Below are 14,370 nucleotides of genomic sequence, written 5' to 3'. Positions count from 1 at the left end.
ACTATGCATAATGTGGAACACTACATTTAAATAAGATAAGTGGAAAAAAGAAAAGATTGCAGGTAACAATTTTCTGAAAGGAGGAACTTTTTTTCGAATATGCACTATTAGAAAATATGTTTCAGCTAGAGTTGATTATATTGTATTGAAAATTGTCTACACTTGAGGCCTTCACCATATGTACAAAGTTGAAAAAAATGAAGGTGGTCGGATAAACGGACAAACGATTTTACGTGAAAATTGCTTTACATTTCTATTGAGAATACTATAGTTAAACCATGAAAAAGGTCAGAAAATGAATATCGCGTCTGAAGGTTAAATCATGGAAGTCAAACCAGACATTGATATAGCTTCGTTTTTTTTCGGCTCGATTTAGCATATGTTGATCCATACACTCTCAATAATACACATAAAACATATGCAAATTTATACATCATTTAATTTCGAGGGCATCCTTTCTGCGGAAGTAGACGTTATATTACAGCGATATTATGATATCCTCCACAAAGCCATTCACCCAACATTAGTTTTTATCGAACATATCAATCCGGTATGTCTCTAGAAAATACAGGTTTGACGTTCCGAAGACTGACGAAGAAAATGACGAAATTTGCGACTAAATTACTGATCCGGCAGAAGGGTTACCATACCTACAGAATAATCTGTATGTATGCAGATTTTCAGACTTTTTGAAACCAAGGATCTGTAGTTACAGATTACTGTTTTTTTATTTTCATTAAGATTTACAGATTTTTTAAAACAACGTTTCTATACCAATAATGGCTTGATGTCAATAGTATTTATTCCATCTCTCCAAACTTATTCATATAGCATTGGAATCAATCTGAATGAGAATCATCTTGGTATTCATATGTAGCGTGAAGTCCTGGTTTCTCTTGTTCTATCTATGGCGAAAAGATGCAAAATCTGCATCATCGGCGGGTAGCTTTACAATGAATAAAATTACACTGTTAATTTTTTTCTTACTACAGCACAGTGAATGTGAATTTGAAAAGTACGCTCATAATGTCGTGAAAATCCATTTTGTTTTGATATTTATTGTTTTAGGGATTGAAAATTTCTAGAAGAATAATCGATACGCTTTGACGTAGGATTACGTTTTCAATCAGAAAAACTAGATACAGGTCGCGTCACGAAATTATACTCAAGACGGCTCTTACTGGAATCCGTCGTTCAACGCAACTTGAAGAGGTTTAACTAGGACCAAAAGATTAGGGAGATTTTTAACAGCATTTGAAGAAGCCGCTCGAACCTACGCTGGTGTTGAAGCTGCAGAAACAGAAGCTACTGAACTGGACGTAAGCAGAAAAATTATGAATATAAAAAAATAATCAGAGCCTGTTAGTATCCTACGCATATGACTTCAAAGCAACTTTATGATCTTACAGTAAAACCTGTTTTTGTGCAGTTTTTTATGTGATTTTTTTTTGTGCGATCGCGGTCCCTATCCCCCGCACAAAAACGGGTTTGCCTGTGTTTCAAGCGTCGAGAGCTCTTTTATTTTTTATGTATTTCCTTATTATGTTATTTTTGTTGTTCTACAAAGCTACTTACGTAGCGCAATGTAAAAAAGCAGGCACTAGTACCTGTGTGAACTCCCATTACACCTCAATGAAGCATTAGATTTTTACTACAGTCTGGCTTCCATCAACATCGTCGAATTCATAATAGCTATGCCAAAGAATGATACTAAAGCTAAGATTATGCTTTAAAATTGGACTTATAAATTTAATACAGATTTACTCAGAAAAAAAATTATAAAAAGATTTTTTGAGATCAAAAACAAAGTTTTTCATATGGCAACCCTGTCCGGCAGGCGATTTGCAGATGTGGAAAAGCGCTCCCTACATCTGTCCTGGAATTATGAACGGTGAGATATATAGAGAAACTAGCTGACCCGACAAACTTTGTTCTGGCATTTAAATTATTTCTATAGAATATTTTAGGTGTTAAATAAAACATAACTAATGTATGTTGAGCGTGTTTGAAAGTTTAAACAATCTACAAAATTACTCGAATGTGATCGATAAAAAGAACGAATGAAACGATTTTAATGGAAGTTGATATGATGTTTCATGATGTAATGTATTTCATTAATGTAACTGATATGTTTGATCTCATGATCTCTCGAAAGTTTAATGTAAAGAAAAAGAAGTAATAGATTTTGTTGTAAAAGCTGAAAAATTAAATAAAGAAAATCAATATTCATATCGTTCAAATGCTCTTCTCTTTTTCAATATGCACGGTCAAATTTATAACTGCTGGGTCTCGTTCATGAATTGGGAAACCAACGATACGCCAGACAACGATGGAGCTGATGTATCGTTCTTATTACAGCCGTCATACATATTCCGGAATCCGATTGGTTTGAAACTCACGATCACTATTTCCATGGCACATGTTTTTAATTTATGTGCTCCCGTGGCCGAGTGGTTAGCGTCACACCTAACATGCCGGGGGTTCGGGTTCGATTCCCGTTCTTGTCGGGGTAGTTTTTCGTCAAAGAAATTTCTCCGACTTGCACTGTGGTTACGCGTATTCTAGAACTTGCCGCTCAGAATGCATTCAAGGCGTGTTATTTGGCACAGAAATCTCAACTAAGTACTAGTAAAAATGACGCAAGTAATACTATGTTGAGACGGCGATGTTCCTCTAGGAACGTTAGCGCCATTCAAGAAGAAGAAGATGTTTTTTTTAATTTGCTCTCTATTGATTGTGATGCCAATTTTGTCGCAATGACGATTATACATAAGCATCATGCGATTTACAGGAGCGTGGCTTGCATAATTTGTTCTAGATGCGTTACTTGGAATAAGCTCCTTGTTCTTAATTGACGTCCTGGTACATAAAAGTTTAAGCCATATAACAATTCCGCTGACTGTACGCATTGTGAAATAAGATCGTTTACAAAGAAAAGCATTGTAAGTTTTCTACGTTCTTTAAGTGTTTGTGTGTTGATTAGCATGCAGCGTGCTTCGTATGAGGGAAGAAGGAATGATGTCCAGTTCAATTTATGAAGTGCATACAAAAGAAATTGTTTTGGACAGACTCTATGCCGTTCTTCGTGTATGACAATATAAGGATTCCATACAATGCTGCTGTATTCCAAAATAGGTCTTACGTATGTCTTACATAGAAGACATAGTCCAAACCCTAACTTTTTTTGTCTATAAATTTCCTTGCATTTCCACCAAAACTTGATACATAACATAAAATCATCGTCAGACCCAATTTTCGTTCAAGATTTATCCCCCAAATGAAGAGAATGTGTTGCTTTTTCACATCGAACTCATTTTTGATAAGTAGCATTAACTTTCATTGAAAAAATGAGTTTAAAAGCGTGTTTATTCCTCCTGAATATCAATTTTGCATTTTTGCTTCACAGAAATGGAACACGGAGCTCTATGTTGTCTGTGTCGAATTGCGTCGGATTTGCACAACTCGATTGTTCTTGAGTCTAACGGATTTCAGAATGCAAAATTGCAATCCATTCGGATAATTTTGACTCTGATGGTGTTACGGCGTTGCTCATGATCGCGTTTCCCAAGTGAATGTATTATTCCTCAAGCCACTTATGTTTATTAGATGGTAGGGATCGCAGTCTCTACCTTCGCGTACATGTCGACCACGAATTGTTTGTACAGCTCATGACATCACATAATGAAATCATACGATACACATAAAATGCTCGATGGACACCTCTTTGTGTTATTTGTCTGATATAGTTCATAATGAATGGAGTACCTGTGGCAGGATCACGTTGTCTAATGTTTATGCAATATTCATCTTGTTCTTTAAGAACTGTCGGGCATTTTTCGTCAAATATATTTCTTCTGACTTGCATTGTGGTCACACACATTCTAGAGCTTGTCACTCAGAATTCAGTCATTTTGGTATAGAAATCTCAACTAAGTACTACTAAAAACGATTAGAAGACGAACGTTGGGAATGGTAGTGCTATTGAATAAGAACATGGAAAGAGTCGTATGAACGATGTGCGTCAACGATAAATTCCAGATTATTGTTTTATCTTCGAAACACAATTTCTCGCGTCATTGTGCAGACACCTTCTATGATTTTGGTAATGCTTGCGCACTGAATCTAGACTCGTGCTCTCCAGCAGAATTGATGACAATAACGTGACTGTCATTTTGTAAACCGAGCAAGTGTGATTCGAAGTATTTCCATAATTCGTTGTGCTCATAAATAAATTCGTTCTGTTTGAAAAACGACCGATGGTTAAATTATTTGAATATTGTTTGAACAAAACTACTAAAATCGCGAAATCGGGTTTGAATTTTTGATTATATGTATTGTTTAAAGGAAAATTTAAGAAAAAAAATAAGATTTTTTTATGCATAGAACCACTCTAATCGGTATTAAATATTTAGTAATCGGTATCCTGGCGGTATTGTATATAATTTACAACCTATTCTCATGCTTACCAAGTTTTTTGTGCATGATTTCATCAAAATCGGTCGAGCCGTTTCGTAGGAGTTCGGTAACAAACACTGGTTCCTGTGTGTGAATCTGTAAAATCGCGGAAAAGTCCTGTTTTCAATCCCCATTTATGTGAGGGAGAAGCCACCGGAATATCAAAGGAAGGACCCCCAACTCCCCCACATAATCTGGTCCATCGAACCGGATTATATATATATAAAAAATCTTGTGTCACGTGTTTAGGAATGAAGCATATGCGAAGAATGGATCGAATTGGATACAACATCGTTTAATGAAACAAAGCAATATTTCTTCGACAAATTCAAGATACCCGGTGTATGAATGGTACTCATATACTCATTCTAAGGCCTACGGAAAACGTACACATGTACTTTTTTCCAATCTGAAACTTTCCGCACCGGGTCCCTCACTCATTAGGCACGTTCTTCAAACTGTCCCATAATTTGTGAATAGTCCTCTTCGCATCAGGGGTACTCAGTAAATTTCTGGTGAGATCCGAATGTTCCTCCGTGAACTACGTCAAATGTTCCACTTGGGAAGTGTTGATGTTTATTGTATTTCCTGTGATTCCATAGTGCTAAAGTAACAAGTGATTAATTATGCAACATACTAAAAGTATTGTATCTATACTCACATACTGGTACAAATAGACGTCAAAATTAAATGAAATTAAAATTGAATTTTTATTAGATGTAAGGTTTAGTATTAAAATCAACGTTTAACTAGCATTTTCTCATACGACGATCAATCATTTCTTGTCGAGACATTTGTTGTCTTTTCAAGTTTAAAAACGCTCAAACACAATGTTACGTAATGCCAAACTTTGCTCGAAACTTTACTACTGCCTTATTCGTTTCACTCGTTTCGAGATCCATAATGGCAAAAGTGATCGTAACGAACTAAAATCACTCGTTTAGAAATGCAAAATGCATCCCCTGGTTCGTGTTTCAATGACAGGCAAAAAGGCGTCCTTACTTTTTGTAGATGCCTCATGTTCATATTTGGATTAAAAAACGGCAGAACTGCACTGATAAAACAGCCAACACCAACGTTGAACAGGGTATCCCTTCGGTTAACGCTCGTCGGCACATCTCCTTTTTATGTCAATCAAAATCTCAGCATAATTACATAAAAATTGCAACTATCCTTCCTCGTCTTTCTTGAAGAGTTCACATAATATTTAGATAGCCCCTTAACGCTTTGAAATTATTGTAACATGTTTTCATTCGTTTTTCTAAAGGAGCCGCTTTTACCCGCACCCCCATTTATCAAAATTGGATTTCTACTAAAAAAATTATCAACAGATACTGTAAAATGGTTCATGAGCAGTTGAAGAGAGGTAACGATTTGAAGTCGAAGAAACATGAGAATTCTTGGAAATACTTAGGGTGTCAGTTTAACCCTAATTTCCCCTCACAGTGGTTTGTTCGGAATAGTCGGAATTCGTCAACGAATTCGAGCAGCACCGGGTGATGAGTTTGAAAATGACGAGCGCTTCTCCATTTAGAAAAAGGCTGACTTTCCTGTCATTTATGAGATTCATAGGAAGGTGATTCGAATTCGAATCCATGGTGATACAGAATACTTATTTACAATGCCAATGCTGCCGTTCTACGCATAGTTGTCTTATGTTTCAAAATCAGCAACTGTGAAAAACGCAATCAAAGTTTTCTCGCATATTTGTCTACCAAAAGCTTTAAGCATTTCAATTTAGCAATACCCCGTGTTTTTTAAAAGCACTATACTATTGACGGATTTCACGCCAACTCGTCTTAGGAGTTGGCAGCACCATATCAGATTGCAGTGAAACGTTTTGGGTGTGAAGATATTGGTCATTTAAGCAACTTTGCATACTTGAAATATTCCAAAAATAATTGGACCACTTTTTGAAAAGGGCCAAAGTTTTTTTTTGATATTTTTTTCAAAAATTTCTATCTCAAAACCTATAAGACTTACAAAATGTTGATCAAAGAAGACATTGTAGGAAATTGTTCAAATTTTCATTAAAAAATATTTAAATATTTATTGTTTTTAATTGTTTTTAATTTACACAAAAAAATTTTTTTTTCAAAAACTAAAATTCTATTTTCTCAAAAACGTATTTTTTTAAAATTCTCAAAAAAATTGTTTGAATAGCCCGTACAATTATCAACAAGTCGTCCATACATCCAACGATGGGAACTTTTACAGGAAAAAAGTTTTTCTAACAACAACTTTTTCATGTTTAAAAAAAACACACAACGAATCCTAATTTTGTATGAAGTCAAGATATCGATATAGTGTGTTCGACAAAGTTTTAGATAATTTTAAAATATGAACTTTTGTCGAAGACTTCAACTTTCTATCTTTTATAATTTCTTGAATATACGGCATTGTTGCCTGATGACTATTGAAAAACTAATGTTTCTAGCTAATGGAAATGTAAAGTGAAACCTTAGTAGTAGCTTTTCAAAGGAATAAAAAATTAGAAAAACTCTTTTCCTATAGAAGTGCTCTTCTTTCGATGGTTAGATGAATTTTTGGTCATAACATGAGCTGTTCAGATGATTTTTTTTATAATTAAAAAAAAATTTTCGAGAAAAATGAATTTTATTTTTTTATACTTTTCTCAAGCGTAATTTAAAAAAAAGTTATTTTTAATGAAAATTTCAGCAATTTCACATATTTCTTTGGCCACTATATTTGGTCTTTGGGCACAATTTAATAGGTTTTTTGATTTTTTTTTTGTTACAGTTTAAGGAAGAAAATTTGGCCCTTTTCAAAAAGTCACTTAGATTTAACAAGAAGATTGCAAGTATGGAAAGATGCTTTAATGGCCAATGTTTTTACACCCACAAAATTCCATTGCAATCTGAGATGGTGTTTCCAACAATTTCCTCATTTATTAAAACACACTTTCGGTGAATATCATAGAAATTTATTCAACATCATATAAAAACTATACATATAATGCTATAGAATAACTATACAAATTATTTTCTGGCTTTTCCTAACAATGTGAAAATTTGTGGAGTTTCCTTCGATTTCGAATATCTTTTAGCAGCTATTTGTTCATCATTGATAGGTACAAAACGATGAAATTTGTGGGTTCCTGAAATTGTCTTTGCGTTGTTAAATATTTTTTCGAGTTTCTCCGACATTTTTTTATATTCTTCAGTCGTTATGTAACTGAAATTTAGTTTAGTTATTCCTTTATCTGCTTGTTGTTCTGCCCATTCGTAGAGCTCTCGTGGAGTTTTAATAGTATTTCTGTATTCTTGAGCAAGACTTGCTCTCTTTGCCATTCGTTTAAGTGTTCCAACAATAGCATCACAAGGCTCTTTCCCATGCGATGTAGCGAAAAAATGCCATTCAGCTTCTAAATTATACTCTGATTTAAACCTACACAGCCCGGCAAAATTTGTTTTGTTTTTATAATGACCAGCTGCTCCATCTGACATAAATGTAATTTTTGTGAAATCAGTAAACTGTTTCATAAATCCTATTAATCTTGAAATGAACAACTGAACTGCTATTGAATCGTGGGCTAGTACCTCTGATATAGTAATGAAACTAATATTTTCTAATTTTTTAATTTTCAAACGGGTGAATTGTTGCTTGCGAATTATTCCAGTGATAACCTTGAGCAGCGTTTTGGATTATAAATGAATAGTTTTCTGAAAAGTCGCAAATTGCAAGTAATTCACCATGCTTTAAAGATTGTTTTTTGTTTCTTAGAAAGGATGACTGCTCTTTACAAATAAAATCATGAGTGATCAACATATCAATTTTATCAACAAAATATGAAACAAACTCATCTACCGGCTTCATAATGTTTTCTAAATAACAACGATCAGTTGTCAACCATTGTTGAAAAACAATGTGTTCTATCTCGTTTTCCTCTAATAGCATTTCAAGTTCCTCTTTAACTTCTTCCTTTAATGCACACTCTTTACAAGCACGAAAACATTCTATCGTTCTTACAGATGTATTACAAAGCAATTTACTAGTGATTTCTTCTTGGGATACGATTCTTAAACTTTTAGCCATTAATTTCACATTTTCATGGATTGTGCATACACACACATTATGAATTCCTGTACTATCGAGTAGCCTACAATGTTTCGGTCTTGGCATGGTAAACGAGGTGAAACCGATGTTCAAATTTTGATTCTGTTTTTCGAAAATCATAAATGCCTCTTTAAAAGACATCATCAAAAGACACTTTTGAACTCTTTCTTTTTGGCCATTTTTTGAGTTCAGAAACGTAGTCATTCATTCCTGGCATAGGTCTGCTTATATCATCACTGTCGTAGAAATTTGTTACAAAGGCTTTTTCGGGTTCGCTGATTCCATGGCCACTTCTGGTCTTGGTGGTACAAAGGATTCCCTGTTCATAAACTAATTTTTTCATTTGTTTAACCATGTATTCCGGTGCATCAAACTTTCCTACGATCTTGGTTATAGGTCACGATTTGGGTAATCTATATATATAAAAATGGAGTGATGTCTGTCTGTCTGTCTGATTCTTATAGACTCGGAAACTACTGAACCGATCGACATGAAAATTGGTATGTAGGGGTTTTTGGGACCGGGGAAGGGTTTCGTGATATTTTGAGACCCCTCCCCCCTCTCTAAGGGGGGGCTGCCATACAAATGAAACACAAATTTCTGCATTACTCGGAAATTAACCAAGCAAACGAAACCAAAGTTGGCATGTGAAAGTTTTAGGGTGCATTAAATGTTTCTATGATGGTTAGACAGTCCTTCCCCCACTCAAAGGGGGGGCTGCCATACAAATGAAACACAAATTTCTGCATTACTCGAGAATTAATCAAGCAAATGAAACCAAATTTGGCATGTGGACGTTTTAGGATGCAATAAATGTTTCTACGGTGATAAGATACTCCTTCCCCCTCTCTTAGAGGGGGTTGCCATACAAATGAAACACAATTTTTTGCATTACTCTGAAATTAATCAATCAAACGAAACCAAAGTTGGCATGTGAAAGTTTTAGGGTACAATAAATGTTTCTATGATGGTTAGACAGTCCTTCCCCCACTCAAAGGGGGGGCTGCCATACAAATGAAACACAAATTTCTGCATTACTCTAGAATTAATCAAGCAAATGAAACCAAATTTGGCATGTGGAGGTTTTAGGATGCAATAAATGTTTTTACGGTGATAAGATACTCCTTCCCCCTCTCTTAGAGGGGGCTACCATACAAATGAAACACAATTTTTTGCATTACTCTGAAATTAATCAATCAAACGAAACCAAAGTTGGCATGCGAAAGTTTTAGGGTGCAATAAATGTTTCTATGATGGTTAGACAGTCCTTCCCCCACTCAAAGGGGGGGCTGCCATACAAATGAAACACAAATTTCTGCATTACTCGAGAATTAATCAAGCAAATGAAACCAAATTTGGCATGTGGAGGTTTTAGGATGCAATAAATGTTTCTACGGTGATAATATACTCCTTCTCCCTCTCTTAGAGGGGGCTGCCATACAAATGAAACACAATTTTTTGCATTACTCTGAAATTAATCAAGCAAATGAAACCAAATTTGGCATGTGGAGGTTTTAGGATGCAATAAATGTTTCTATGGTGTTAAGATACTCCTTCCCCCTCTCTTAGAGGGGGCCGCCGTACAAATGAAACACAAATTTTTGCATTACCCGAGAATTAATCAAGCAAATTAAACCAAATTAGGCATATGGAAACTTTAGGGTGCAATGAATGTTTCTATGGTGGTTAGATACCCCTCCCCCCTCTCTTAGGGGTGGCTGCCATACAAATAAAACACAAATTTCTGCATTACTCGAGAATTAATCAAGTAAATGGGCGGGACGAAGTTTGCCGGGTTAGCTAGTACTGATAATATTTTTATCTGCTCGCTTCTGTCGTTGGCAGATGATTTAAACTTTTCTTTCGATTGCATAACCATCTCGTCAAAATCATCTGATTTGTTTTTGTCCACTGGATCCAGTGCGAACAGATGTTGCCGTACTGCTTGCGCAATTTCTTCCGATTTTTTTATACGGTAGTCTAAGCTCCTCATATTTCTCATTGAAATTTGTGAAATTTTCAACATTTGAACGATGCTGTTAAATGCTTCCACTTTATACGTCACCTGCAGGTCACCCACGCGAGAAACTGATGCCAATGGTGCAGTTGACGGTACTGTAAATAATTCAAATTTATTGAAAGAAAAATAAGACAAAAAAGAATGAATACAAATAATTTACAAATAATAACCGTACATATATCTTATCATTGACGTTTGAATTTTTGAATTTACTACCTATGCGATCATCACCAATTCATAAACAAAAATGAAATGTGCTTGCATTACACTGATCAACTAGATATTGTTTTTACCTTCTATATCTTGAACCACTAGTTTTTCACTTGTTGAAGGCTGCGCAGGGTCGACGAATGAGAATATTCTTTTGTTCATTGCCAACTGCTGTGATTCTCTCGGTGGATAATTATTGTGAACCACAACGGCACGACATGATTCACAAATCCGACTATTTTCATCCTGATGGTGATTATATCCCATAGAATATATTTTTCAATCAATTCCGGCGTTAAGAAACGTAGCTTGTTTCTATTACACTTTGAATTCGAAATACCAGCACGACAATAGAGCGTATTAAACTTATTCATTTCGACAGAGCTGTGAGGAACCAGTATCTAGCTATCTTCACTAGGTTGTATAGTGCACAATACTAGCACATGAAATACTATCGTCGTCAGCAGCTACTTGGATGAAGTGTGCATGCACGGTGTTACAGTCACCCCCAATTATAAAAAATATGCGGTGCTATCAAAAAATTTGAAAAAAATTATAATTTTTCAGGAGTCCTCAGGGAAAAATGCCATATATTCAAGAAATTATTAATGATAGAAAGTTAAAGTCTTCGACAAAAGCCCATATTTTAATATTATCTAAATCTTTGTCGAACACACTACATCGATATCGTGAGTTCAAACAAAATTAGGATTTTTTCAAACAAAAACATGGAAAAGTTGTTGTGAGAAAAACTTTTTTCCTGTAAAACTGCCCATCTTCGGATGTATGGACGACTTGTTGATAATTGTACGGGCTATTCACACAATTTTTTTTGAGAGTTTTAAAAAACTACGTTTTTGAGAAAATTGAATTTTAGTTTTTGGAAAAAAAAATTTTTAGTGTAAATTAAAAATAATAAATAAATATTTAAATATTTTTTTATGAAAATTTGAACGATTTCCTATAATTTCTTCTTTGAGTAAAATATTGTAAGTCTTATAGTTTTTAAGATATAAATTTTTGAAAAAAAATAAAAAAAGACTTTGGCCCTTTTTAAAAAGTAGTCTAATTATTTTTGGAATATTTCAAGTATGACTAATATCTTTACACCCAAAACGTTTCACTGCAATCTGAAATGGTGCTGCCAATGACCAGTTGAGTTGGCGTGAAATCCGTCTATTGTTTAATGCAGGAGTTTTCAAATGGTGCTTCGTGGGAAATTTGTGCCTATACCTTTTCCGAACCGAAGACACTTCGACTACTTGTTGATATTGATAAATTTTTCTTGTTAGTGTTCAATTTTTGAAGGATTTTTTATACCATACTTGTAGAAATCTCGAATATTCAAGATAAATGCTCCAGGTGGTGTTTTATATCAATTGGGAATGAATTTAGAGTTGTAATTATACCAAATTTTGCATGTTTTCAGAGACCCTGGCCTGCGACCATACCAAGGTCACCCCGTACTTCATCGAGTCAATCAACAGCGAGAAGGGATTCTGGGCGGGTCCATGCTCAACGCTGATATCGTACCTTCTGGGCTGGTGTGAACCGAAGGACACCGACTACGTTCTGATGGGAGAACACGTGTCTCAACGGTAAGCAATGCAGATCACGCTATATAGCAAACATTTTCTGATGATTTCCTTACTTACCTTTCAGGGCACGAGGAATCTATTACGTCACAACCAATGCGAAACCTCCGTACGCCAGAGGTTTTCCTGGCAAAAATCGTCGGACGGCGAAGAATTCCGAATACGGAGGGGTGCGACGGAAGTAATCCGCCGCTTAACCAATCATCAAAAGCGAAAAGGTTGTGATAGAAACATAGTGCATACGAGCATATTTTCCCAAAGCAGACGTGCAATTTGTACAGTTACTTGAGGAATTAAGGGAATCTAGGGGATGTTTATTCTAATGCAAACAAGTACCATTCTAGTTAACATAGCGTGTAGAGTATTATTCGTTAAGGATAGGTTTAATTGAGACATTAAATCGTGCACTTAATGTAGAGCGCACAGAGACATTACGCGAATGACAGAGGCACGCGGCAACTATTTGAAAAGTGGTGTACAACGCAATACTAAACTAGCAATCTCGCCAGATAGATTTAGGTTTCAGGAAAATAAAACGACAGTAAAACTAGTGTTACCAGTTTGGAGGAGTGTAGGTTATGTCTAGTTGAGCCCACCTGCAGTTATCGCTTCCATAAGGGGGAGACATTTTGTTGGGGCGCAACAATTTAGTGTAAGTGTGTAAATAAAGTGAATATTTGTGTCTAAGTGAAGAAATGATTTCATTTCATTGGTCCTAAAACAGCCCACAACAACAAATTAAACGCAATTTATGTAACGGTTTATTATACATATCTTTATTGATGTATCATATTAAATATTGTTGCTGTCATCTCACACTGGTATTCGACGGTCAGTTCAGTTATTAATTCCCCTTGCCACGTTATACTATTTTTGAGTGGTTTTATCAGCTATTCAGTACATGGACCTTAGCTATTGTATGCGAACACGATGAAGAAATAGAGTGTTTTTATTTGCACATGGCTATACATATGATCAGTGATATAGTTTATGTTTTTTTTTTTCTTTGTTTATACATGGGAGGCTATAATAGGTTAAATATCATTCTGTTTAAATTTTTTGTATTCATTCGTTTTTTTTTGTGTAGATCTCAAACAATTATACTATGTTTTGTAATGTTTTTCTGTATATTCTTGTCAGTTGTTCGTTTCTTAATTGGTTATCCGCAGATTGTATATAACGGTAACGGTATTGAATTAAAGAGACTTTAAACTCAGAGAGTTCATTCGTCTCTTTGTATATAACACCTGAACGATTTTAAATATAGTTAAATATTTCAAGTAGTAACAACACCTAATAATAATGAAATTAAAGCATCAACGGTATTTTGTGGCCGGACTCCACGAATTCCTGTTAGTAAACGGTTTGCTCGTCAATGTTGTTGTGGGAAGGATGATTTACTAGAAAGGGAGGATACGACTTCTCGGAGTTAAGTTGACATCCTTATTAAATTTATAATCTCTTTGTATCTATATAACCATATATGTTCTTTACATGCTTCAATCGATAGTTTATCTATACGGAACTTATCGAAACAATGGGTGAATTTGTACTAACTAAAACCATCTACCATTCACTAAAGATTGAATTGATCTCGTTTAGGGGCCATCGTTTATTTCGATAACGAAAAAACGCCAGTTGCGCGTATTGTAACTATAATATTACCCGTTTATTGCAATTATATATGTATATATTTTCGAACCCATTCTACTCGACAAACCAAGATATTTAAATTGTACACATCATACCGTATTTACACTCCGATCCTTCTATGTAACTATTACTACTATACAGGTTTACTCTACTTTATGGCGAGATTGATATTTACAGATTGTTTTTTTTTGGTTTCGCGCAATCAGTAGTAACGTGCCTATTCATTTGTCTCGATGAGCTTCATATATTCGTCATTTGTGTTTTTGCCAGCAAGCTTAATAAGCTTATCAACTAAGTGATATTGATTCTCTTATGTGCTAGGGATTTTTATTGTATTTGTCACATTCGCATTTCGGTTTG

At 35.0% G+C, this 14,370-nt stretch overlaps 1 protein-coding gene across 6 annotated transcripts in view; it reads left to right on the top strand.

Annotated features, from left to right (window-relative positions):
- The window catches only part of LOC129773975 (phospholipase A1 member A), a 59,382-nt gene extending 46,343 nt beyond the window's left edge, over positions 1–13,039 (top strand). For all 6 annotated transcript variants that reach the window (XM_055777654.1, XM_055777658.1, XM_055777656.1 and 3 more), the window contains exons 4-5: positions 12,192–12,360; positions 12,425–13,039. In XM_055777654.1, coding sequence (XP_055633629.1) covers positions 12,192–12,360; positions 12,425–12,542 — 287 coding nt within the window. In that variant the 3' untranslated portion in view covers positions 12,543–13,039. The remainder of the gene's footprint in view (positions 1–12,191; positions 12,361–12,424) is intronic.
- The last annotated feature ends 1,331 nt before the right edge of the window (positions 13,040–14,370 follow it).

This window comes from Toxorhynchites rutilus, chromosome 3, assembly GCF_029784135.1.
Source record: "Toxorhynchites rutilus septentrionalis strain SRP chromosome 3, ASM2978413v1, whole genome shotgun sequence".
NCBI classification, from domain to species: domain Eukaryota; kingdom Metazoa; phylum Arthropoda; class Insecta; order Diptera; family Culicidae; genus Toxorhynchites; species Toxorhynchites rutilus.
This window is presented reverse-complemented; position numbering and strand designations above follow the sequence as displayed.